The sequence below is a fragment of the Brienomyrus brachyistius genome, chromosome 10 (assembly GCF_023856365.1).
Source record: "Brienomyrus brachyistius isolate T26 chromosome 10, BBRACH_0.4, whole genome shotgun sequence".
Taxonomy (NCBI): Eukaryota; Metazoa; Chordata; class Actinopteri; order Osteoglossiformes; family Mormyridae; genus Brienomyrus; species Brienomyrus brachyistius.
The window spans coordinates 27,489,159-27,516,898 of NC_064542.1; the positions used below are offsets into that span (position 1 = coordinate 27,489,159).

Below are 27,740 nucleotides of genomic sequence, written 5' to 3' on the forward strand. Positions count from 1 at the left end.
CACAAATCCGCATTCACACCGGCCCTTTCCGGATATGACTGGCCACCCCTGATGCTGGGTGTTTGATTGTCTGCTATCCTCATTCACCTTAAGACCCCATTTATGGGCACTTAGAACATCGTTCACATCTACCCTGAAAGGAGGAAAAACAAGGACCTATGACTACTAAATGAAGGCTATAGGCACGAAAGTCTGGGGTAATAATCTCGTGACAGTTTGACAAATCTCAGCTTTTTATATATGCTAATCTTGTTATTCAAACTGGAGGGGATTCAGACTGATATGGGCAAGTTTTACAAAACCTCTTCAAAGAAAACGTCTCCCGTTAAACCTGGGAACTTCCAGTGTCGGTCGCAGTGACGGCAAGAGGCCTCTTTACAGTGTAAGAGCTGTTTTTATTGCAGAGACTCAACTGTCATCCTCAGTAATTTGCGGTCAATGGTAAGTAAATAACATGGAAACTGAATTTTGTAAACAGCTGTAATATACAAAGTCTTCATAGTCTGGGGTGAGAATACAACAAACCATCAGTGAAAACAATACATTTAAATTGCTGTGAAAACTATTGAGTGTATGTATAACATTTATTTTAATATCACCTTTTAAAGATATTTAACACATTTTTACAATTCAGTTACAACAGGTGAAATATTAATATATCCTAATGTCACAGATTGCTTCTGTACTACTACAAAAACTGGCTCGCGTTAATCATGACGATCACTACCACGGTCAACGGATACCAGTGTTTTTATTTCGTTTTACATTAGTTTTTGCATAAAGAAATTTAAACTCAAATCTTTTTCAGCACAGTCTTGAGACCTGGAAACTCACAGTCGTTTGGAGACTGCTGTTTAAAAAAACAAAACGAAAATAAAATAAAACTTATCTGAAAGGTTTTTCCACCTGTCACAAAATAAAACATCACCGTCAAGCATTCACAACAGATCAATAAAAAGTAGAAATAAACAAATCCATTCACAGATTGTATTTAGATCAAGCTTAGCAATTGAATTAACACAGTTTGTCAGACGTGTTTTAAACAGCAGTTTTGTTAGAGAACATTAACATCAACTTTTATAAACAGCACAGTCTAAATTCTGTCAGACTTATATATTTATGGAAAACTAAACAAAATTGTACAATTAACATCTGTATATATTACTAAAAAATCAAAATATGGAATTAGCGTCAGCTGAGATAAGGTACCTGGACCCTGGTCATCAGTAAACTAAACGCATCCGTTTAACGTGTAATAAACCAACAGCAATGGGGAAATGTACACATCTAACACCAGCCTATCTCACAGCTGAGCAACAGAGAAATGACATTAAGATAAAATGTGCACACTGACCGTTTGTGGGACCCTAAACTACATGTGTAAACAGTAGATGTGGGTTGTGTTTTGGACCAGTGTTGCGATTTTGTGCTGTGTTGCAAGGGCAACATTTCAGTTCAGCACTTGCATGGTGACGGTATGTGTGGGGGGGTGTGGTCAGGCCTGGGGGAAGGAACCCGTAACCATCATCCGATTCAGTGCAAATGTCACACACAGATTCTCTCTGCTGCGGTACAGCATCATACCATCATCCCCGGAAAGCAACTGTGGTTTGATACCCCCCCACCCGCCCCTTCCAAACTCCCTATGACCCCCCGGCCCCCAGCACAGAAGCATAACGAACCAAAGCCATACTTTTTTCTGTGGGTCGTTTTGCAGTCCGAATGGACACCCTCACTACTGCAAATTTCCATTTCGCCCTGAACAGAAACTTCGTCCACTAAAGCCAAACAAAACACACTCCCCCTCTGATATAATTTACACATACCTACGATCAATATTCTCCATAAAATAATTCAATATATATTATGTATAATAGATTAATAGAATGTTTCAATAGTAAAAATATATCAAATGTTGGCACACTCTTCCTAATCACTTCTTTCCTGCATCCTTTGTAAGGTACCTTATTTCTTAATATACATTTCACTCTTCATTGGGTCCACATACAAAGTGCAAAAAATGTAGTACTTTTTTAAAAATGGTTTAAATGATAAAGCCAAATGACACCTCAATGCTGAAAAATGCAATAGCACCCACTACCGAAAAAAAAAAAATCTGTCCACACACATTGTATTAAATCAAAATCAACATGAACTAGCAATAAAACAAGCATGTTGATGTACTGATGGTCTTATTTAAAACTGTGGCTTTTAGTTCCAGAACTGGTCAGATCTGAGCCCATAGGGAAGTTTAGAATTCCCCACCCTACCAGTCAATTCACCCGCTGCTGGGGTACGACTTCCGGCTACTCTCCTATCTGGGGGGGGGGAGGTCAATTTTAATATCAGAAGTACCACCCTCCGCCCCCCAGTCTCCTTCAAGGCACTTTGTTCGGTTTCGCACGTTTCAGCCCGGTGCAGTACCTGGGCCCCCAAAGCGTACCACCGCTAGATCCGATTTATTCTCATTGGACAAGTGCAAAACGCATGAAGACAGACAAGCATCTACATGTATTTTAAACAGGTTATACTGCTTAAAAACAAACAATAATTTCTACAAGGCACCAATGTACTCACCCAGGCCACTATTCAGATTAACATTTATCAAGCTTTCGTCCCAAAGTGTACAAATCAATATCTATCTAATTGGTGATGCAGGCTGCAGACCAACAAGATCGGTGTGAATGACGTCAGGGAATGGGCGGTATTTGCCTCGACACAAAGCGGTCGCCACAGACGTCTCCATGGACGCAAACTGAAACGTTACCGTTATCGGGTTTGGACAAGTATTTCACCTAGACATTCAAATGTCACCCCAGCCCCCTCGCCCCCCCACCCCATCTACATTGTGCTGTTCAAACACTAAAATGCAGGGACACCTCATTCAATTGCTATACTATGAATCCACAAATCTTCCCTAACCCTAAATATTGGTCTCTGACAAGGCCACGGGCTGTGGTCGACATCCTTTCTGTGATAAATTCTAACCTGAGAAAATGACGTGGCCTCATTCCTTCAAAGCTGATGTGAGGGACTTTAACCAAGACATCGGATGGAAGGACGGGGGCTCAACACTTCAGATGAGGGGCAGAAATCTGCATGAAGACGACCTACCACTATACCGTCACGTCAGTTATTTTTGGACAGATGACTAAACTTCAGTACAGTCTATAAAGAATTTAGTTTACATATATACAGACCAAAGTGTATTCCGGGCTGTTAGAGTGAGCTCATCCCCTAGGATCTGCCAAATTCAAACAACATTCCCACAACGTTCCCATGATATTCCCCACAATGTGAGAACGACACCTCAGAACTTGTGGACAGAACAGAGATTTCACTCGTCCACCAAAGAAAGAATGGTGGGAGTTTTCTGCGGCGTCTGAATGCTCAAGCCCCATGAGACAGACAGTCGCGAAGGTAAAAATACACACAGACACTGTCAGCAACACGTGTCCAAGGGCTTCATTCCTTCAGCTGCAGTGCAGTCTAACAATAATGATTGTTTTTGCTTATTTAGTGTGCAAATGTTCATGGCCATACAAAAGAAGCAAAGGGTCTCGGTGACGTAATGATGGTGTTCGTGGCAACCGGTGTGATATTTAAAGTTATGACAGTGAGCAACAGCAGGGGGCGCCCTTGCTGCACATTTCACCCCAAACGGCCGTATGAGAAGAAGCCAGCCCGTCGGCCAATGAAAACCGGACGTGTTCCGACATTTTCAAGAAACTGTGACACACGGTGACTATCGTTGACGAGAGTGGAGGGAATCTTTGGAGGGGTTATTAAAAACGCTCCAGATATCAAATTTCAGACCATTAGCGGATGAAGAAGGATCTAGAAGGATTGAACACAGGGAAAACAGGCCGGTCACTCTCAGTGCTGGAGCTGCCAGTTAAAGAATTAAATTAGGAGGGACACAAATTTCAGGGTACAGAAGTCGTCGTTAACGGGGAGCCTCCCTTTGTCGCCAAGGCGACAGAGGCTTTACCACCCGTGGCCGTGAGGACAGGACAACGAGCAGCGATCAGGATGGGAGCAGGGAGCAGGAGAAGAATGCTGTGTCAATGCCTCTCCCCGCAGCTGCGCAGGACAGACGGATGTGTAGGTGGCTGGATGGACAGACGGACGGACGTGCAGGTGCTTCTCAGCGGCCGCGTCACCAGTTCATGATGCAGTTCCTGTTCAGTGTCATGAAGTATACCTGGCTGCTGCCCCCCCCTCGTACGGAGGCGAAGAAAACCTGGGACGGGAGGGGGACACCATGCAGAGCCATGTCAGCCAGGGGCATCGTGGGGGCATAATTCATACAGAGGGGTCAACGTTACCCTTAGCCACTGATATATTTTGAATCAGTGAGTGACAGGGGGGGGGCGTATTCAGGCGGCCAATCAGCTTTCAGCTGGGGTTAGAGCTCGGGCGGCCCCACCCCTGTATATGCCCCGAATGCCAGCGTGTGTGAGGTTCTGCTCCACGTGAGCCCTTTGGCATCCCCCCCCCCCCGTGTCTCTACATGACGCTGCCTCACCTTGTCATTCCTCTCGCACAGGAACTTCAACCTCTGGGCTCTCTTATGCATGAAGACCCCGTCCAGGTGACCCGTGTCCACGGAGCGGATCTCGATGGCCTTCTCTCCCCAGCCCATGATCTGATTGGAGCAGATGTATGCTGCAGGAAGAGAGAAGCGCGATACGGTCTGGTGATGCACACATGGGAGCAGGTCCAAGACTCGCCCCAGGGCAGCTGATGGACCTCAGGACTGGTGACAGACTCTGCGAGGCTGGGGACCGACTGCAGGAACGTATCTCTACTTTTCTGTTATGTTTAGAAGGTCAGCATGCAGCTTAAGCCCTAAACTGAACCAGTATAGAGAGGCTTGGTAGATTTTCTGCCTGTGAACTATAAAATCTCTTTTAGCTTCTCTGTCTCCTTCCTACATGGTTGAGGAAGCTTCATCCACGCTTCTGAAATTTTAACAGTAAATACAAGCAGAGAATTTACTGGAGATTTATGTAACCTTGTTAGTGAATTACTGGATGTCCACATCTTTTAGGGAGAATTTCTTGAAAATGACATCAACTCACTATTCATTCGGTTAACATTCTGTTCACATGAAGTTACACCCCTGTTTCCGTAAACAACGACATTTTCATTTCCATAATCAATTTCCTGGTCTGAGGATGCAAAATTATGTTTGGCAACTTTCCCACAATTCCCAGTGAGCATTCTGCCCTATTCCACAGAATTTGCCAAAGATTCGTGGGAAACTGAGGGGGCTACGGCCCAGACAAAAAGCAGATAAGAGAAAACCTTTCAATGTAAATATTTACAAGTAAGAGGAAAATAGTTTAAATAAATAAAGCATCGAAAAACAAAAAGATAAAGGAAGTAACTGTACAGTGATAAAATGTAAACAAACAGTGATGTGTAGGGCCTACAATTTCTCTGTTTCTCAAAATGAGTTTTATCAGAAATCTGCCTCATGGCCCAAGATCTATGTGTTCGATTTCAGTCACATGCAGTTTGCTCAGGGCACACAAAACTGCATCCATAGAGAAGTAGCAGTGTGTCCGATTTGCTGGTGGGGCGCCCCCTGCAGGCCCCCCAGAGCACTGAACCGGGCTCCCTCACCCACTGAGGTGGGCATCTCGCCCCACTGCAGCACCACATCCTTCACGATGCGCCCGTAGGTGTTCACATAGACTCCCTCGTCCTCGTAACACAGCAGCATCTCCATGCCATCCGAGCCAGACAGGAAGACGATGGCATGTGGCATCACCAGGCTTTGGATCTGCGGGATACAGGCACTCAGGGTCAGGACCCGTGGGATCTGAGGGGTTGCTAGGTAACAGAGGGTCTACCATCCTGTGGATGTGTGTGTGTGGGGGGGCTCTTTCTGCACATCGCCCAGAGCTTAGCAGGGACACAGTCCCAAAAAACAAATCCCTTAGTAAAGTAATACAACTAGTCACTGACAGATTTGAACCATCCATCTTTTCTTACAGTACAGAGTTCCAGGTAGTCTGGAACCAACGCAGGGCATAAAGGTGTTGGACGCCCTGGATGGGAAGTCAGTCCAGTGCAGGGGATACACTTACACACACTGAGGCCAGTTTAGAGAAGACAATGCCTCAAAGTGTTGAGAGAACATACCATCTCTGGGGGAGGAATTAAACACATCAAACCAACCTACAGCTTTGGAGGTATCTGCTTACACAATGTGTGTCATGGTGACACCGTCAGGTGGGAGGACATGTTAACGCGCAAAGAACCCCTAAGCATCTCCTGTGTGAACAACTATGAACCGTCATGCTGTGATGTTTCTTCACCATATAACTTGATGCCCTTTGACCTGCTGAGTTTGACCCTGGGATCAAACTCACATGCACAGGGATATATATGTCATAGTTGGTTCCAGAGTCAACGTCGATAGCATGGAAGCCAGCACTGGAGCCGTAGATGACCTTCAACCTTTGACCTTCCTCCACTGTCAGGTCAACTAGCTGGGGTTTGTGTGGCAGGTCAGAGAAGGACTGGGAAAAGAGGAAGACACTGTCAGGACGAGGGCTGGGGGGGGCAGGTCATTGAAAGGATGGAGGATCAGGGTAAGAGACATGGAAGTAGAACCCCCAGTGAGCCTCAGTCAAGATCCTCCCCACCTTGAAGGCCATGAACTTGTGGTAGGGCTTGGGAGCCCAAGCGTACACCTCCACAGCGTTCTTCAGGGCGATGACCAGGAACTTAATCCTCTCATATTTCACTGCAAGCAGAAGATGCAGGGGAATGAGGGCCAGAACTCAGCAGGACGTAAAGTAAACATACTACTACAAACACAGTGTGGTGTCCTTGCAATGGGCCCACCTGGGCCCACCACACACTCACCCACTTTGTAGTGCACGCATCCCTCCATCTCGCCCACTGTGGTCCACCCCTGCTTCTTCTCCACCTCCGGGTCATTATGGAGGATCTTGTTCCTCAGCCAGGAGAGATAGTACACGCGGACCTTGTTCTTCTTACCTGTGAGGGAGAACCGGGATGTGGGCGTGTTAAAAGGCAGCGACAAGATCTGAGACACTGATGGAGACTCAGGCGTGTTAAGGGACAGGGACAGGGACAGAAGCGGGCGTGTTAAGGCAGTGTTTCTCAAACCGGTCCTTGGGGGGACCTCCAGGGAGTTGGGAAAGAGCAAAAACGTGGACCGTCTGGGGGTCCCTGAGGACCGGCTTGAGAAACACTGTGTTAAGGGGCAGGGACAGACAATGACAGAGGGACAGGCATGTTAAGGCATGGGACATGTCACCTGAGATGGTGATGAGCAGGTTGAGGCCCTCCAGAACATCCATCTGCTGGAAGCGACGGGAATTGATGAGGGGGTAGACCTTCCCCTGACCACTGCGGTCTAGCAGCTTCAGGCCGTTCTCTGTGCCCACCAGGAGGTTGACACCTGCAGAGACACACACACGCACACACACACTTAAACACAGACATGCTAACTGCCAGAAAGGTACATGTTCATGTTTTATTTACTCAATACGTGTGTCCTAGCTCCTAAAACGCCTCTGTCTCCCCTGGTAACCACCCCGCACCCCCCCTTACCCCAGAGGGCAGCACACAGGATCTCGGAGTTGAACCTCTTCTTGTACTTGCGGATCTCGGGGGGTGTCGCTGTGGGGGCGGGTGTTGGCTGGGTTGACGTTCACCACGGAGCCCTTGCGTGTCTCCAGCTTCAGCTGCTCGAACCTGGTGCCGAAGCCTGAGGGAATCACCCGTTACCAGCGGTTAGGCCTCTGCAGTTACGGCCGGGTAAGTTACCCGTCACCTCATCCGCCAGCCTGTCATGTCTGACAGCGTCATCATACATGTCAGCAAAATAACCGAGAGTCACGGCTGTGAATAGACAATGACTGGGGGGGCGGCGAGGGACAATGAGACGCAGCCAGAGACAAAGCCTCACTGTCCCACGGAAAACAAACACAAACCATTATTGCCCCACCCCCCCCCCCCCCCCCCCCCGCTCCCCGAGTTCCGTGGGCACGTGGCCCCCAGGGCCCTGGCTCGGCTGACGTCATCTGGCCTCTCTGTGGACGGCGTCGCACGACACCGACTCACCCGACATGGAGATGGGCTCGCCGGCGCCCTCCTGTGGCTGGTACATCCCCAGGTCCACAAAGGTGGTGAAAGAGGACTTGGCGGAGGCCTTCACCAAACCGCGGGCCTGATACTGACACAGCGGAAACAAAAAAAAACAAGTGTGAACGCTGGTGCCATGTCTGCCCGCCTGTGCCAGTCACGACTTCTGGGACTGAACACCAGGCTCCGTCTGGGAGCAGACAGACACCGACGCCGTCTCTGGGAACTACTGGCCGCCTCCCATTTTAAAAGGATGCATGATCCCCCACCGCACCCAAGAAATATCAGAGAAATGAAAATGGTACTTTTTAGGAAGGAGGAGGTGGCACTGCACTGTGTTGTGTGAGAGAGAGAGAGAGAGAGAGAAAGAGAGAGACGGAGAGAGAGAGAAAGAGAGACAGAGAGAAAGAGAGAGAGATGGAGAGACAGAGAGAGAGAGAGAGACAGAGAGAGAGAGAGAAAGAGAGAGCAGTAGCAGTAGCAGTGTCTGTAGCTGGCCTGACACACAGGCACAATACCCCGGGGGGGGGTGGGCTCACATCGAAAGCGGTTTCCCTCCCCGGGGGCTGTGGCTCAGTCGGGGACTGCGATGGCTGCACCACGTCCGGCAGGTTGGTATAGCCGTTGTGGTTCCGCTTCTCTGGGGTCTATGAAGCGGGACAAACAAGATCAGGATAAATTTTTCTGTAAGCATGAACCCTTGGGCCAGCCCACTCTGGGGTAGGAGAGGGGGGCTCACTCTCTGGGCTGGCATGGTCTGGTCCCCATAGCCCCCAGCCTGCCCCTCCTCTTCTCCATCGACGTCGTGAACCACCATGGTGTTCACAGAGTCAGAGTCGGGGTCCCGAATGCTGCAGGAGGGGAAGGGGGTAAGACGGGTAGCATGTAAACCCCCCAAACCCTCAGCACTGCCCTGCCGTCTGGCCTCCTCCCTCTCTCACCGGTCCGAGGGGCTCTCCTTCTCCTCCTCTGGCGCCTCCCCACTCTCGCTTTCCTCGCTGCTCTCGCTGCTGTCTGAGGAGGAGGAGTAGTCCATGGCCTTGGCTGGGGGCCGGGGAGCCTCCTCCGGACGTTCCTTGGCGTATGGGGTGCGATCCTGTACGTGGGAGAGAGAGAGAGAGAGAGAGAGAGAGAAAGAAAGATGGGTGGAGTGGTGAATGACAGGAATGAAGAGACAGGCACAGAAAGACAGACGTATGGGCAGACCGAGGACATACAGGCAGGCACAGACCGACAGGTACAGACTGGAGGACAGACAGACAGGTGGGGTAGTGAGCACAGAAATCTAAAACAAACACCTACAGAAGCCAAAACTAACACTCAGTGTACACACCACTGATACTCCCATGAAAACAATTCTTCATACAGAGGAAACATTGAAAGTAAATTCATCAATACAAAAAGAGAGTATAAATGGCCAAGAAAAACAGTGAATTCCCATGACGTGATTAATGCTCGGCGACCACGCCTGCGTGAGTCACACAGGGGCACCGGCACTCACCTCTCCTATAGCTCTCTTGTAACTCTGCCGCAGGAAGGAAGGAGAAAGAATATAAGGCATTAAGGAAGAGCACAGCGTGAAAGTGCACAGAAGGTGAAGATGAACAGAGAGCGGAGACAGTGGGGGACCGACGCGTCTGAAGGGGGGAGGCCTGTTTGCAGAGCTGGCGGCTGGGACTGTGAGAATAAGCATGAAGGGCACGCGATCAGCAAGGGGGGGCGAGGGAGCAGGCTGACCGCGGGTCGACCGGGTCGAGATGAGGTCCGGGATTCGCCGGGCTTGTGGTGCCCATCTTGCGGCAGGATGGGGGACGAGTCCATTTTTGCAGAGGCTGGGGGGACACAGTTATTCCTGTTATTTACTATTATGGAAACACATAAAACACACACACACACACACACACACACACACACACACACACACACACACACACACACACACACACACAGATCTGTACTCATATCTTTGTGGGCACCGTATAATTTATTTCTCATTAATCTCAACATTGACAACCCTAACCCTAATCCTAACCCTAACCCAGCCCTAATTTTAGCCACAAGTAACCAAGGTTTCTGGCATGATGGTCCCCACATCATCAAAACAACCGGTTATGTCAACTTGTGGGGTTGCCACAATGAAATACACACTCGCACACACAAAATATAGTACTATAAGCAATTCTTGACTGACATCTCTCCCACAAACCCTTGTGTAAGTCAAATTTACCTTCCCGTACAACTTAAGACACTTTATAGCAAAAAAAAAAAAAAAAAACACACAAGACAAAAAATACACCAGTGCTACGTGCTAAATAAGAAATATTAAATAAAATTGAAAGAAAGTATACGTTATTTCCAGGCGTAAAGGCGTTCCATCGCCTTTTTGTAGTAACACTTCTACAAACTCTATCTTGGTGATTTTCTGCATTAATTCGAAATTACTTAAGGCCATAAGCCGCCTGTATATTACAGCCCTACAGCACATACGTGCCATTTGGATTTCTCTGCTGAAGCTAAACTATCTTTAATAACCACACATGAACTCAATGGCTTCTTCATTAGAGACCTCCACGCAGTGCCGGGTAGGACCCCTGTTTGTTGACCAGCTGTTGCATGTGTGTTTGCACACCACTGCTGCACTGAAACTTATTCTGCATCTGCGGCTTCCCTGATGCCAACTTCCCTGATAACTTCCCTGATAACTTCCCTGATAACTTCCCTGATAACTTCCCTGATAACTTCCCTGATAACTTCCCGGCCACAGACCTGCCCTTCACTGGACCTTATTTTTGTTTGCTGCACCATTTCCTGTAAACTCTAGACACTGCAGTGTGTGATAATCGCAGGGCGGCGGCTGTTCCTGCAACGCTGCACCCACCATGCCTGCCGCAAGTCACGCCGCATTTCTAATAATTAAAAGACAGCATCTTGCCCATTCTTACTTGAACAGTAACTGATTCTCTCGACCACGTGTCTCTTTATATAATGTGTCACAGACAATTCACTGTCTGGAGTGGCCTGTCGTTTGCGTTAATGTGGGTGAGTGTCATAAAGTAGATGACTGACTGTATATATACACGCATTACACTGCACAAAGTGCCACTCACTTGATCACTAGTGTACAGAAGCATGCGTGGGTAGACACACACACACACACTCACACTCACGGTTACCCGGGATACGGTGTCTCTCCAGAGAGCCAGTCTGAGGTAGGTTGGACATGACACTCATACTATCACCCCTTTCCCAGCGGTCATTGCGGCTCAGGTCCGGGTTACTAGCAGGATGGAAATTCTGGGTGAGGGCACTTTAAATCAGGAGGGAGGCGGGGCTCAAGGGGAACACACCCCCTTTTCTTGTCATGTGACCCACCTGGCCCTTACTGGGTGCCTCATGCCAGACAGCAGATTGGCATTCAGAGCCGCAGCAATGGAGGTGGTCCTCTGGGGCACCTGTGGCATGATGGGATATGAGATCAGGCTCATGTGACCTTGCCCTCATTATGTGCTCACATACGATTGGCTCAGACACAACAAGGCGTAGGATTGAGGGACTGGCCAAAGTTTGATGCTGAAATATGTAGAAAGACAATTTATGAAATGAATACCACAGTAGTTCATCCATATCAGCAGTTCACCACGGTGCAAATAAAAAGTTATAAAATGTGTAACAATCTTGTTCTTATTTTCCCTTTGTCCTTCCAGAGACATGAGAAGCAAGACTCATCACTCCATCCCTCGCTAGGTGACATTTTTCTCTGTACAGTTCTGTACGATAATGTACAACGTACCTTATTATTACTGTATTCAATGTTGGTATTGTCTTGCTGTGCGCAATTTATGAAATTTCATGTGTAAATACACCAAAGTTATATACTGGGTTCGCTATCAGCATCGCTATTATCCGCAGTAGGTCCTGGAACGTACCACCTGCGGATATGGGGGTGACTACTCCGCTGTAAACTCATATAATCTTTATACAGCCGCTAAAAAGTATTCATGTGTAAGAAAAGAATGTGTAACATTCATTCATACTAAATTCCTATCAGCTTTAAAAAAAATAAACAAAGGACAAGCAGACCCACAATAAGTAAAATACTGATAAAAATGTAAATGTAAAAATGCCGGAGTTACATTACAAATGGCAAGTCAATGTAATTGAAACAAACCGATATATTATTACTGTTACTCTGATATATTATTACTGTTACTCTGATATATTATTACTGTTACTCTGATATATTATTACTGTTACTCAGCCTTTTGTTTACTATTACTATTACCCCCCCCCCCCCATCGCACCTGGGGAGGCTGCTCCAGCTCCTGCATGCAGATCCAGGGCCCCCGGTCATCTCTCACGGCCCGGGGGTAGGGGGCGGGGCTCTCAGACGTGGGGTCAGAGTTCTGCCGCACGAGCTCCCTTGGGGGGGGCAGAGCGGGGGCTGGGGGAGGGGGTGGGGTCCTGGGTGGGGAAGGCAGACATGTTCTTAGTGGGCTGGTCACACAGGGACTGGGAGCGTGGGACAGGGGCCCCGTAGGGCTTCAGGGGAACAAGGTGGGCCATCTGAGCCTGGGGGGGCGCGGAGTAAAGGCGTGAGGGAAGGGGAAATCATCATGGGGGGGGTTAGATGCGGGTTTGAAAGGAGGGCAGAGGGGCAGGGAGAAGGTGGGGGGCAATGTGGGTAGGAGGAGGAGAGGAGGGGGGAGGGGGGAAGACAGAACGAGAGAAAGAGTTAACGAGAAACCCCCAGGGTCCGGATCAACCTCCTATCAAAGAGAAATGCCCCCTAGCAGCCCAACATCGCCCCCCACCCACCACACACCTTCCCCTGGCCCTGCAGCTCCACAGGCCTCTGCATGGGGGGGGGTCTGGCCGGCCACCCCTGGCTGGCTGATGGAGTCAGACCGTGACTGGATGGCTGTGTCAGACACGGTGCTGCAGATCTTGGGGGAGCCCTGCCTGTTCATCTTACTGCGCTCCTCCACCTGGGGGGCAGGATGTGTGGGGGGGGGGGGGGGTCAAACAGACAACACCAGAGGTATTTAACCAACATGTCGTTTCATTTGGTTTATCTGTAGTAGTACTAATATATTATTGAAAATAATAACAAACAATAACATTACTACTAAGAACAATACTACATTACAACTAATAATATCAATATCAACAACAATGGGAGAACACAAGCAGCCAAACTATCTGGACCAGTAACTGGACCACACTGTGCTCCTGTAATTAGGATGAGGACAAACATCTTCCAGAGGTGATCGCAATAGCAGAGCAGAGTGAAGCAGGACCGGCCTGACACAGTACCTCTCGGGCCCAAGCGGGGCTTGTTGTTGGGCTCCAGGTTCTTGCTATAATGGTAGAGCTGGACCTTTCTGTCCTGCTGCTGCTGTTGCTGCAGCGACACCAGGTACGCGTGCTCCTGCTTCAGCTGCCTCTGCAGCCGCTCCGACTGCCGCTGCTCCTCCAGCTGCTTGCGTTTGTACTCCTGCGGACGATGGAGGGGCCATGGTGTCAACGCAGTACCATGGGGAACCGCAAAGACCCATGAGGAACCACGGTGGAACCACAAGAGATCACAAGAAACCATAAGGAATCTCGAAGAACCACGAGGAGCCGCAAAGATCCGTAAGGAACCGAGAAGCACCTCGAAGAACTGTGAGGAACCGCAAGGAACAGTGGGGAACCACAAGATGAGACTCTGTAAAACAGAACATCTGGGGGTGATCAGTCCTCCCCACAAGCATCAGGGTCTTCTCAGATCCCTTCTGGTTCTCTAAATTTCATAGATTCTCTATTTAACATTGGCTTTAAATTAGAGACAGACTAATATATATATATATATATATATATAAATAAATAAATAAAGCATAGTCAAACAGTCCTGCTACAACACTAAATGCAGGTTGCCATGTTAATTGAAATGCCTAGCAGTTGATATTTTTCTCCTCCTTTATCGGATTGGTATCCGCAGATAGTCAGATTTTGATACTCAAAATTTTATTATGAGGATCGGACCAGTAAAGGCTACATGGTGAAAATTCTATTTTTAATAATATTTATAATGTTTAATAACGTTAAAGGCCATCATAACCTCCCACAATCCTCTTCCGATTTGCTAAATCTTACTTCAGAGTTTTAGATGATCCTAAGCAACCGATCAATTGAACTGAACCACACTGAATATTTAAAGAACAATCAACGGAGATGATGTCAAGCTCTCTCACATTATTCTGGAAGGATCCAGGTAATCAGGACCTTCTGTTCACCACTGCTGACATCACTGGGAGACTATTCTGTCACCTTGCAGTGATGTCTTTTGAACTCAATACCAATACCCTCCCGAGGGTGTCGGTCTGCTGCCGTCTCCTTGGTATTTAAGCTGAAGCACGTCCACCTGGGCAGTGTGACCCCGTTTCCCCTAAAGTCCACTGGAATGTAATCAGCATCGGCGACGGCCAAATGCTCGCCTGGATCATACGAAATCGTCAAGTACAGAGCGTGACAGATCTGCCAGGGAAGCGGGCATGAAAATCGCTATTTAGTTATTTATAACTCGCAAAAAAAGCAAAACAAAACAAGTCTTATTCGATGCAGCTCGCAGCGAAAGCCAACGTGGAGTCGAATCTCATTTCGGGAGAAATTCCCCACTGAGAGTGCAGATGGGTCGGGTTTCGGAGTTGGCGACGACGAAGGTGGCGTCCAGTTTGGCCGAACGTGAAGGGGGCTGGGGGGGGGGGGGGGGGGGGCTGGGGGGGGCAGTTAGGAAGAGCTGGTGCCTCCTCACCATGAGCAGAGCCTGTTCCTGTAGAAGCTGCTGCTGCAGCACTTCCAGCTGCCTCTGCTCCTCCTCCAGCTTATGCCTGATGAACTCCTAAAGGAGAGGGGGGGGCAGGGGGGGGTCAGGCACGAGAGCGGCAAGGAGAGCCAGCTGTGAAACCTAACACAGCCCTCGCAGTAACGCCACACACCGAAAATAGGTCCACTTCGTTTGCACAACATTAATATGCTGTCAACAATCCGACTGCAGAGGGATGCACGTCTTTGAGATTTTTATACTGCAAAAAAGGTAAGTGCTGTGTAACTGTGACATTGTGTTATATCAATATCATGGCATTAAGGCAAAACTGGCTAAAAACCCACAGGGGAGGAGGGAAAAAAAATGTTCAAAGACGACATCTTCACAAATCCAGGCTCTGCTGTTAAATTGTTGCCATGGCAACTGCCGCAAGGACAAGTCCCGCACACAGAAACCAAGGCTCTGGGTAGGATGGGAGCGGCTCGATCCTGCTGGCTGGGGCCCACACATGCCCCCCCCAGGCGGGACAGAACTCCAAGGGGGGGCCCCGAGATACCTGCTCCCTCTCAGCCATCCTCCTGTCCTCATCCCGCCTCAGGTCCTCCAGCCTGCGGGGGGCGCCCTTCTCCTGCTGCCTGACCATGTCACGCTCCTTTCTCTGTTGCTGAAGCGCACAAGAGAAATGTGCGTGGGGGGGCGAGAAGGGGAGGGGGGAAGAATGAAAAGAAAGGAGAGGGAGAGGGAGGGAGGTACGCATCTGTTGAATCACAGAAATAATACGATGTGTAGCTCAGGCCGAAGAAGCATCAGAACCTGGCAGCAGCTCAGTGATTCACGGTGAAATAAAAGCACCCGTCACCATCAGGGCATCTGAAGACAATGTGAACAGCGGCTGCATTTAACTCCATTCAAGCAGGGAGTAAACAGTGAAGAGGTGAGCATCTATTACAGCGCTGTCATCAAATCCCCGCCAAGGGAGGGCGATACGAATAAATCCCTTTGCTTTACTAACAGCCATATCATCCAACAGGGATGGGAGGAACGACACTTCAAAACCAACAGTGGGCGGGATTATCATGCACTGCCATTCACGGATTGGCTTAAATCCAACAGGCTCCAAGACAGCAACCAATGAGAAGCCTGTAACCAGGCCAGGCGGCCTGCCTTCTTATGGATGCCCGGCAAGTTGCTGCAGTACTCACCTCCTCCAGGCGGCGGCGCTGCTCCTTCTGCTCCTCGATGCGTTTCTGCCGGTCGTGCAGCAGCTGCCGCTTGTGCTCCTCCGGGTCGCGGCGCTGGGCGGCCAGCTGGGCCTGCTGCCGCTTCAGCGCCTCCGAGCGCTCCTTGTTCTCCTGCTGCAGCCGCAGGAAGTCCCGCCTCAGGGTCGACTCGCCGGGGACGTTCAGGATGGAGCTGGGGAGGGAAGAGAATGTGACGTCCCGCGTCCGTGGGGACGAAGAGTGCCGAAAACTCCGCCGGCTAATCGCTCAGTGACACCGCAAAATAGCCATTTCCAATCATCATCATCATCATCATTAATATTAAATTTGAATAACAGCTCAGCTAAAGCTGACCAGCGCATCCCCTTCAGGTCTTGTTTACATTTGTATAAGTGAAGATGCTGAATAATCCTTTCGGAGGACTAAGATGAACTCGTACGCACAGGTTACGGAGGCTGGCACCAGGTTCGATGCTGTTTCTATGGCAACATTGCCTCATGCATGCCAGACACACGTTTACAAAACACTTTTGAAAAGCGCTCCATTGCCAACACAAGAGGACGGTTACTGCCGCCAAAACAGGCATATTTCAGCTGCCATGTTGTGCACCAGTACGTGCAGCCATGTGGTTGAAGGGGTCACATGACGGGGGGGGCCGGCCCAGCTGAGATCGGCGAGCGATTGGCTACCTGGACTCCCTCTCATCTCCATGGTTTTCCTCCTCATCCTCACTGCCGCTGTATTCATACTCTGTCTCCTCTGGGGCCAGGAACAAGGAGAGAGAGCTTATGAGCGCGCACAAACACACACACACACACACACACACACACACACACACACACACACATATATATATATACAGACCCTCCCCCTGATCCTCAATGAATGACAGAGAATCCAAACAAACAGATGAAATCAGACAGTCATAGACGATTACAGATAGAGGCAATCATAGACACAGGCAGACGCAGACACCATTACCCAGGATGCAGTGTTTCTCTACTGGAACACAAGCCCACCCACTTTTAAAACATGGTAACCCGACCATGTCTGGCACTCACGAAATCCAGTACAAATCCATTCTCCAAATTGGCTCTATAGGTGATACAGCTTCCATGGCCATGGCCACGGTCATTGACGCTGGCCGCCCACTCCCAGCACACTCACCCCTTTCGCCCCGCTTCTTGCGGGTCCGGTCGATGTGGTCCTTCAGCTGGATGCGCACCTGCCGCTCGGTGGGCTGGTCGCGGATGAAGGAGTGCTTCAGCAGCTGCTCAGTGGACGGCCGGTTGGGGTATGACTTCACTAAGCAGCCCTCCATGAAGTCGATAAACTTCTTTGACCTGGGAGAAGCCGGGCGATGGGGGGGCATGATGAGACCGCGGGACCCCAGTCCCAAATCAGATGCCCAGAGGTGGGCGAAGCGGCGGGGGCGGAACTGCAGACCCTCACCATTTTTTGGACTTGAGTTTGGGAGGCGGATTCCGGGGGATGAGGAAGAGGGCCCTCATTGGGTGCATGTCACAGAGCGCTGAGGGGGAACAGCAGCGCGACAAGGCCTGGTTTGCACAGAAACGCATGACGACACGCCACAGGTGGTCATGTGGGCTCTGGCTGAATGTGGGCGGTATCGCTCCCTAAACAAACTCAATATTTTTACAGGGAATTTATGGACCTACACAGTTTGGATGTCTGTACGTTCTCCTACTTATCAACCCTCTAGAAAGCTTTCTTAATGACCAATGAGCAGGGATATATATAGATGGCACCTTCGAGAATGGCATCTCCACAAAGGTTCACGAAAGGAGAGAGGGACCAGCATGCTATTCACCTTCCAAACCCGGCTGAATGGCTCATGCCACGTTAAAGAGTTACAGGTTCGCTCATTACAGCTGACATTTACACAACGTGCCACCTGCCAGCCCCTGGCACTCGAGGTCACCAAGGCAACCGCCCCCCCACACCCTGGCACCTCTTAGCTCTGCAGTCATGACAATGCATACTGCGGTCATACCCACTTCACAGATGCATTTATTGTTGTATTGTTGCTAAAACAACGCGAGTTTAATCGGCCCGACCTAGCCCACCATAGAATGGCCAAAGGACACGAAATCTCATTCCATTAATTCTTCTCAGAAGAAGTTTTCTTCAGTTCCGTCTTCCTCTGTGTGAAAAAGAGGAGTGTTCGTACTCACGTGGAGCTCCCTCTGCCATCTCCAGGGCTGTGATCCCCAAAGACCAGATGTCGCTCTGCAGAACAAAGGAGTCACAGAAAGATCAGAAGGTAAAAGGATCATGGAGGAGGAGGTCAGGAGGAGAACACAGGCAAGGAGAGGAGAGGGTGCAGGTTAGAGGCGGGGGAAACACAAACACACACACACACACATATATATATATATATATATATATATATAACACCCACCCTGAAGTCATAGGTGGAGTCAGGGTTCTCATCACAGGCGATGACTTCCGGGGCCATCCAGTAGGGGGTGCCGATGAAGGTGTTCCTGCGGCCCACAGTCCTGTCCAGCTGAGCGCTCACCCCAAAGTCCACTGGGAGGGCAGGAGACAGTGAGCATCACAGAAACATCTCGAACTGGCAGCCAGTCAATCAACCCCGAGCATTATCAATAGGGGCGATTCTAAGATATATATATATGTCGTTTTCAAGGTGGGGGTCATAAAAAGGGCCATAATTCATACAGATGGGACAACCTTACCATTAGCCAATGATATATTTTGAATGGGCGTGTGACAGGGGAGGGAGCACTCTGGTAGCCAATCAGCTTTCAGCTGGGGCCAGTGCCTCCTGTGGCTCCACCCCTGTATATGACCTTGCTTGTCATAAGGGTTCATCCCCTTCTCCATCTTATATCACCCCGAACATCATGTTTTATGCCGATTAAATACCGACAGATATGGCGACTCTAAAACCAGTTCGACACTGATTTCATACTTTCTGAAACGTTTAATTTGCCCGACTACGTATGAATATTCAAAGGGGGTCAGCAGGAAAAGCCACACAGGTTAGTGCTCACCTAACTTAACCTCCGCGTTCTCCGTCAGCAGCACATTCTGGCCCTTAATGTCCCTGTGGATGACCTTGTGGGCGTGGAGGTGGGACAGCCCCTGCAAATAGCAGAAGTAAGGGTTCTAGTTCCGGCGGCGGGTGGGTTTTTCCACATATCGGCTGCTGTAAATCACTTACTTTATTGGTTCCGACTGATGACTCAGTCAACCAACTCATACTGATGTTCAGACCATTAACAATTACGGTTTTCTTTATTGGCAACCGCGTTCATCCACGGTGACGAACAACCGGACGCGGCGTCTGACAGCCCCTGCAGCGATCGGGGGTTAAGTGCCCAATGGTGAAATCACCCTGGCAACTCCGGGATTTGAACCAGCGACCTTCCGATCACAGGCACACGCCCCCTCTCTCAGCACTACAGTTGCCTGAAACCGTTGAAGCCAAGCTGACAATGACTCTAGTGATTTGTCAGGTTAAAGGGGGGTCAGCAGGGCGGAAACTGCTTCAAGCAGAGAGAACTGATCATACGTCAGACATTATAGAATTTCATTCTAGTCCTGCCATGACCAGCAACACGTCCCACACATTTCAACAGGCCCCTTCTTTAGCAGAGCCTGAAACAGGGCCCAAGTGACTCAAAGCAACATGGACAGTCACCCTGAGGATCTCCCTGCAGATGTAGGCGATCCAGTCCCTCCTTCAGAGAGTTCCCCTTGGTGTTCTTCACCAGGTCCGTGACTGAGCCGGCCCCGCAGAACTCATCACCAGCTGAGGCAGGGAGGGCGAGAGGAGTAACAGCCACAGGGCAGGAGAGAGAGAGAGAGAACGGGGTGAGAGGCGAAACCAAAGCTCGGATCGACCTCCACACGGGTATCTGAAGTAGTTTAAGGAGACCATGTCTATGATCTTTAGTAAAAGATTTAGGGTTCTTTTTTGCGATTACAGAGCTCAGCACTGCAATTGTTCCGTCAACATTTGCCTGACTAAAAGTGTACCGAGGTCAGTGCGACAAGCGGCAGCCTCCCACGGACGTCCGTACTGAGACGGCGAGAGGAAGATAAAGGCTTCCGCTAAATAACGGAGTACGAAATAACAATATTCGGGACGAGGAGGAAAAGTTGGAGACAGAGGGGGCGTCCCACACGGGCGGGCGGCACAAACCCAGAGCTGGTCATCATGGCCTGGGGGACTCTTCTTGACGAAGGCCCCGTAGTAGGTGGCGATGTTGCGGTGGTGACTGTACTTCTTCAGCATGTTGATCTCCGCCTTGATCTCCTCCTCCTCCTCTTCAGTCACGTCCATCACCTTGATGGCGGCCAGCTGGCCGGTTTTCACGTGACGTCCCTAAGAAAACAAAATCACCAATCGGCTTTTAGAGAGAAACGCCAGGCGGCCAATAGCACGAAGGGCCACCCCGAGAACGTAGACGCGACAGCGTGGGACCCTCACCTTGTACACCTGTCCATACGTGCCGTTACCCACAACTTCCACCAGCTCGAAGATCCCTGCAGGATCCTATAAGACATGGGGGGGGGGGGCACATCAGGGACAGAGGACAGTTTAAATATGCCCGTGATGAGCCAGATCACTTAAATAATGCTAAAATATCCAACAGTACCATGCATCACGCTAAGAAACATCACGTTATGCTAATATGACATGACCAATAAATAAGGGGGGGGGGGGGGCAAAAACCCCCATTTATAAGACTCCCTGTTCAGGAAATAAGCCGCAATTTTGTGTCCCTTTGATGGAAGCTGTGGTTTATTTATAACACAAAGAGCTGCTTGGATGCAGGACGGCTCCATTATCATCAGCGCAGAGGCTCCGCGCCTCCATTCCTCCGACACATTAGGTGAAGGGAGAGATGTCTGCAGAGAGCTTTCATAAATCCACCTCCTAAAATAAGCCCGATTACGATGGGGAGGGTGGCTTAGCCGCACCATCTCTGTCTGCTTTAATCACATCTTGTTGTGGGAAAAATGGGAGGGGGGGGTGTTATGGAACGACCACCGTTCCACTGTGACTGTCAGAATACAACTGGCCAGGCATCATTAATGGATACTTGGGGGACGACGCTGATATGCTCCCTGGCTCCTACAATCGCCCACCCCCTCCCCCCTACTCCTCTGTCAGCCATGGAACAGGCACACACACTCCCACAGTCCCAGTCTCTCTCTCTCTCTCTCTGTGGGTGGCTGAGGTAGGTGCTTAGCTTTCACAGGTTCTTGCATAATCGATGTTCTGCGTTGTCCTTACAAAAAAAAAAAGCCACCCCCCCCCCCAACACACACACACACACACACACACACACACACACACAAACCACACCAATCAGATGGGGAGCAAGTGGATGACAGAAAAAAGGGTAAGTGTTGGGGGCAAAGATTATATTACCTGGACGGCAATATAAAAACGTAAATAGTCATGTTCATCATTCACAATGGGGGGAGGTGGTAAGGAAAAGGAACGGTAAAGAGCAAGCAGAGGAAGGAGGTAGGAAGCCATGCATCCAGCGGTACACCCCCCCCCTCGAGATGGAGGGACAGAACCTATGATGAAGGTACAAAGAGCAGCGGAGCTCCGAGCAGAGCGATGGCATCGCCGACCTAAAGCGCCCCAAACCCCAACGGGGTCAGGAAGAAGCGAACACCAAGCCAGACCAAACGCAGACTACACAACCTCGAACACTTCCTGTCTGGACAGGAAGCAGTTTAGAGAATGTAGGCTTCACACTTTAGCACAGGTACACCGGAATTCTTTAGTATTTGCTCACCCCATCCTGCTCTTCTTTGAGATGTATATAACCGAAAGTGCAGGCTGGGGTCTAAGCCCAGGATCAGGCAGTTATAGGGCCTCCCTGAAGCACTTTGGGGTAGCTAAGGGCCCAGCTGTGACGTGGCTACTCTGGTGATGAAGGGATTCAAACCACAAACCTTCCGATCATAGGCACAAAGGCATATCCAGCTAATCCAGACACCACCTTTGATGCGCTGTACTCTCTGCGTGTGTCACTGGCCTTTCGAGATATCAAAAAAAAACTAAACAAAAATCACAAGCCAGGGCAGGTCTGACACACTGCATCAACTGCATTCACTGCATCACGGCACAATCCCACAATGCCACACGGCTCTGTTTTCCTCTCCTGCCGCTGTTTGGTTCAGGAAAGACGAGGACATTTCAGTCTGTTATGCAGGTTTCCCCAAGGGAAAAGTCTTCAGCTTTAACACTATTTTGGATGGGGGGGGGAGGGAGGTTAGCTGGGAAAAGCACGTGTGTGTGTGTGTGTGTGTGTGTGTGTGTGTGTCGACTTCCTTGTAAATCTTGTTTGACAACATTTAACTTGTTCTCTCAGCCGCTTAAAATCATACAAAAAACATCAGAACCTCAAAGGGGTGTGACCCTTTCAAAAATCAGAGATACTCATACCAGACTAACGAGGGTGCGACAGTACGAGTGAGGGTGCGACAGTACGAGTGAGTGTGCGACAGTACGAGTGAGTGTGCGACAGTACGAGTGAGTGTGCGACAGGTACGAGTGAGTGTGCGACAGTACGAGTGAGTGTGCGACAGTACGAGTGACTGTGCGACAGTACGAGTGAGTGTGCGACAGTACGAGTGACTGTGCGACAGTACGAGTGACTGTGCGACAGTACGAGTGAGTGTGCGACAGTATGAGTATGCGTTGAGTACAAATACTAAATTATAATGGAAATAACTAATTATGCACTCTTTGATCTAATTTATCGGTCCTAGTATTGGAAATTTTGTCTACATAATGTTACTGCATCACCCCACCTTCGCCTCCATAGTGACCCAGTTTAACCAGGTAAAAGTGCCCAAACCGTGTCCCTGGGATTCTTTAACAATTGCGCATATTTTGCGGTAAGATCTGTTTCCATTTCTGACGTCATTTGCATAGGGGAGCCTCACAAAGTTCATGCTAATGTCCCCACCACAGAGCTGCTTCACATCCACTATTCCCCAGTCTTGTGAGTGTAGGAGTTGATTTCCAAAGTAATTCATGCCTCAATTCAAAGACATCGCCCTACCCCCCCCCCCCCACACCAGTTTTCTACCCACAAAATAAAGGATTGCCTAATTAATAATTATGGCCTCAGAACTCACTGCCCCCACATACACTGGGACTGAATAACAGTGGACAGACAAAGACCATTTTCAACCACAAATTGGGCGGGGGGGGGGTTACATCACAGCTCAAATTCACTTGGTGGGCTTGCAGGACCAGCCCTCTCAGGCCAAGAGGCAACTTAGGGTAAAGGACAAAATACACCATCCTGTTTCCACACAGCTCACGGTCACAGGCAGCCAGAGGGAAGCCCTATGGTAACGTAACTGAATTACAACACGATCTGCCCACAGTTTGAAAAGAACTGACTAGCTTTGCTTGGAACGCCATCAGTTCTCTGCTGCTGTACCCCAGCTGTCAAATTATACTGCGCAATGCATGACATTTTGGTAACAGAATTCCGCTATAAAATTGCCCTTAATGCAAAGGCTATTTTACTGTCAGCAACCCAGGGAAAGTTTTCAGTCGCATCACAACCCCCCCCCCCCCCATCTCGGCCTAGGGCCCCCACAGGTGTTAATCCGCCCCCATGCACTCAATAAGGTGGCCATTGTTAACCGAAAATGCTTTAAATTTCCCTTGAAGCACTGACCGAAACCTCAGAGGCAGGAAATGACGACATGCGTTGATCTTCGTTGTGAAACTCCCGTCATGCTATGCTGTTTGGTCGGCCGTCACCCCGGAGAGTGACCCTTGCTTCTAGCTATGGTGACGCAAGAGTCAAAAAACCCCACAGTACAGGAAATGGCGTCCTGTCCGCTAACGTGGGAAACACATGGACTTCTGACAGCAAACTGGCCGCTTCGTGAAAAAGCTGGATTGAGTGACGTAAACTCAGAGAAAGACCAAAATTTTTACTGGGGTGAAAAACAGCAGAGAAGACTTGTCTGAGAATGTACGATTTCCCACTAAATGTATCCGCCGCTTTCCATGTTCAGCACGATACACACTTTTATATTTTGTTTTGGTAGCAGGAAACAAGTTGGCCAGCCCCCGGTGAAGGTCAGGGCCTCGCTCAAGGGCCAAATGAGTGGCACTGCTCTGCAGATTAGGGGACTGGAGTCAGCAGACAGTGTGTCCGATCCCACAGAGCCATACGGGACGGCGTCTCATCTCGGTATCACCTTTGTGCCTTATCACAGAAAAAAAAATTGAAAAGCGAAAAAGTCAATAAAACCTCATACGGAAATGAGCTCTACGTTTCACGTCAACTAAAACACGCCCTTTAAGGCATTCCGTGCCGTTTGAGATGTCCGTAAACCTGCGGTTGAGTCGTGTGACGGCAAAGCCAGAGGTCCGATATCGATATCGAGGTTAATTAACAGGAAATAAGCATCTCACTGTTTCAGCTCTGCTGACAGCTGACAGGAGTCAGGGCTCCGAGGCGAAGGTAACCCCCACACGCAGGGCCTGACTGGCAGCACAGAGCCTCCAGGGCCTTCAAAGATGCTCCAGGAACATCCTCGCTAAAGCCACCTACCACGTCTGAGTAATCGCCAGCTCCAGTGTCTGCGCCCCTGACTAATTGGAGCTGGCGTTCAACTGCTGTTCTCATTTTCACTGAAAATTCAAAGGAAGCAGCAGGAGGAGAAATGAAGGTCTGGCCCCGGAAAAAAAAACAAAAAAATAATTAGTTCTGTGGTGTATTATCCATCCTTCCATCCACCCATCCACCCATCCATCCATCCATCCCTCACTACTTCAGTGAGCCTGGAGCATATCCCAGACGTCACAGGGCACTAGGCTGGGATAAGCCTTGGAGAAGATGCCAGTCCACCACAGGGAACATACTGTGGGCCATTTAGAGAGACAGACACCCAACTGGATGTTTGTGGACTGCGGGAGAAAACCAGTGTAAACATGGGGAGGACATGCACTGCACACACGCACAGACACGCACAGACACGCACAGACACGCACAGACACGCACACACCATGTATCATCTTTGTGGGGACTCTCCATTCATTTCTATGGGGAGAAAACCCTAATCCCAATATGACGACCTTAACCATAAGTAATCAACGAAATACAAGACTTTGGGCATGTTAATGCTTTGATTGCAATCACAGTTTTTAATAAAATTGAGATTTATATTGTAGTAAAAACCTCAAAATGCCCCAGCAGGCCAAAAAGTGGATCCCCACAGTGTGTTAAATACCACCCCCCCCCCCCACACACACACACACACACGCACACAGAGAGCTAAGGGCAGGAATTCGGCCGCCCAGTCCTGGAGGTGTGAGACCTGACATCAATTATAACACTTAAACATTTTAAAGTATAAAACTTAAACATTTCCAGATGAAAACATTTCATACATTTACTGACAACATTAAGTGAAATAATCTGAAATTCATTTACTTTAACTTAAAATGATAAACATCACCATACTTGTCTTATTTATTGTTAACATGACCAGCTGAAATAAATTATATAACATTTGTCACACAGTTACTAACGTGTGTCATCGAAACCATCAGATTGCAACACACAATATCATGACGAGGATTAATTAGAAATAATTATCCTTATCCATGTTTCGTAACCACACCTCTCGAAATGTATTCGACTTATTCAACGACAAGGCCACACAATGACCAGAGGAGCCAGCGGAATAACGAAACGTTATCACACAGGTGAACCAGCTTCTGCAGAAATAAACTTTACAGCTTGCAATTTAGTCTGTTAGCCTGCAGTCAAGTCAGATGTTAATGGGAACTCGCTACAAATGAACTACACACTGTATGCTGACTGTACACAGTAGGATTTGAATGTAAGAGACAAAAAAAACTTAATACGGGAGGCGTGGTTCCCATATCGAGACTAAACTACAATATAGATGACGTTTGGGGGAGTCTGCAACAATATACAGATATCCATCTCGAATTACGGTTTAATAATTAAAATAATCAGCTTAGATCACGTCAGATATATAGCCTATGATCAGGGTCGGTTTAATGAGGGTTCATTCTGATTAACCCGTTTGCATCTGCCATATATCGGGTTGGTTAAAATGTGGGAGAAAGCCAAGTTAACTGTTGCGCAGACTTACTAACAAACTAGTCAAGAATCCTAGTTCTCAGAATCCAATATTGATTCACATACTATTATGGTTGGTGGGAGGCCACACGTACGTTCCTGCAGAGGGAATAGGAGTCTCTTACCCTCAGCGCCGACAGGTCGATCTCATCCAGGCTTCTCGTAGGAGGGTTTTCGGACATTTTTCTTGCCCAAAGTTTATTCCCAACCCAGCCACGTAAAAAAGAGATTATACTGAAACGGACCGACTCCGGCAGCACAACAGGCCCGAAAATCCGTAATATTTACAATTAAATTAAAGCAATGTTACAAATTGATAGCAGCACCTATCTACGCAAGTCGGGGAAAAACAAGACGCAAATACAGGATGGATAAGAAGATCCCACTTAAATGGGGGCCGGCGTGTTTTCAGGGGCGTCTTCGATCAGGTTAGATGATTTGAAACCTAAATCAAAACCATCGCAACCAAAAGTAACGCAAGTGAGAGACGGACGAAGCGGCGATCGCCATGCGGCGCTCATCTCATACACACTGCGTATGTCTCACACCAACCGGTTCACACCCATCGGACCAGGAAAAAAAAAATACACATTCAGTAGAAAAAAATATATATAAAAAACAGAAACGGTGGCTCAACAATGACAATGCCCGGATAAGATTTCACACGTCTTCATATATATGCTTATTAATTTCCACGCATTTCTAGTGGTTCGTGTGTCTTATTTGCGGGGTTTAAGACGTCGACTAGCCGGCAAGGAAACGGTGCCCGTGCCGGTGTGAAAACCCTCCTCCAAAAAGGGACCCCCACTACCCCCAAACTTATTAGGAGAAAAATTCACCAGCTTTACTCTTTCGCTTTGATTTTAATCCTAAAAAAAAGTCATGCAAAAAGAGATGCAATGAAAGCATCTGACGATTAAGCGCAAAAAAAACTGAACCGCCCCAGAGCCAAAGTACACAAAAATTGTACAAGGTTTCCCTGCAAATCACATTACATTATGTTTAATGTACCCGGCAGCAAACTTTGCCGTTTATGTTTGGTTACCGTGCAAAAAACACACGGCTTTATGCACTAGATCCCGCGGAACGGCGAACAGCAGAACATTGCCGTCCCTGTATATTTCACTAATGCACTATCGGGCAAGAAATAAAAATGGAGAAAATGTAAAAAAAAAAGAAAAGAAAAGAAACGAGCGACGACACCTAAACCCTTGATCCTGGTTTAATAGACAAGACTGACTTAATACATTTGTTTTACCGACATGTTCTCGGCACAGTCCGTCCCTATGCTGCCCAGTAATGACGTTTATCGTCCGCAGGAAGGCATGCACTGCCTTCCCTTCAGCACATTTCTCTTTTCGCCCCTCTCTCTCTCCTTCTCTCTCTCTCTCCACTCTTTTCCTATCACGTCTTCCTGGATCGGGT

The 27,740-nt window shown here is 48.8% G+C and overlaps 1 protein-coding gene across 1 annotated transcript; it reads right to left on the bottom strand.

Annotated features, from left to right (window-relative positions):
- Positions 1-374: 374 nt before the first annotated feature.
- On the bottom strand, positions 375-27,740 carry LOC125750268 (misshapen-like kinase 1). The gene is given in 37 exon segments (XM_049027771.1): positions 375-4,243; positions 4,529-4,668; positions 5,632-5,791; positions 6,384-6,533; positions 6,660-6,760; positions 6,883-7,017; positions 7,301-7,444; positions 7,597-7,657; positions 7,659-7,753; positions 8,110-8,221; positions 8,670-8,777; positions 8,870-8,981; positions 9,072-9,226; positions 9,632-9,655; positions 9,868-9,962; positions 11,304-11,407; positions 11,503-11,582; positions 12,432-12,557; positions 12,559-12,699; positions 12,953-13,004; positions 13,006-13,115; positions 13,444-13,461; positions 13,463-13,624; positions 14,924-15,010; positions 15,492-15,599; positions 16,138-16,348; positions 16,845-16,914; positions 17,323-17,498; positions 17,608-17,686; positions 18,351-18,405; positions 18,578-18,708; positions 19,194-19,284; positions 19,844-19,879; positions 19,881-19,954; positions 20,344-20,530; positions 20,636-20,701; positions 26,441-27,740. Coding segments are annotated over 37 exon segments (3,897 nt in total). The 5' UTR covers positions 26,498-27,740; the 3' UTR covers positions 375-4,159.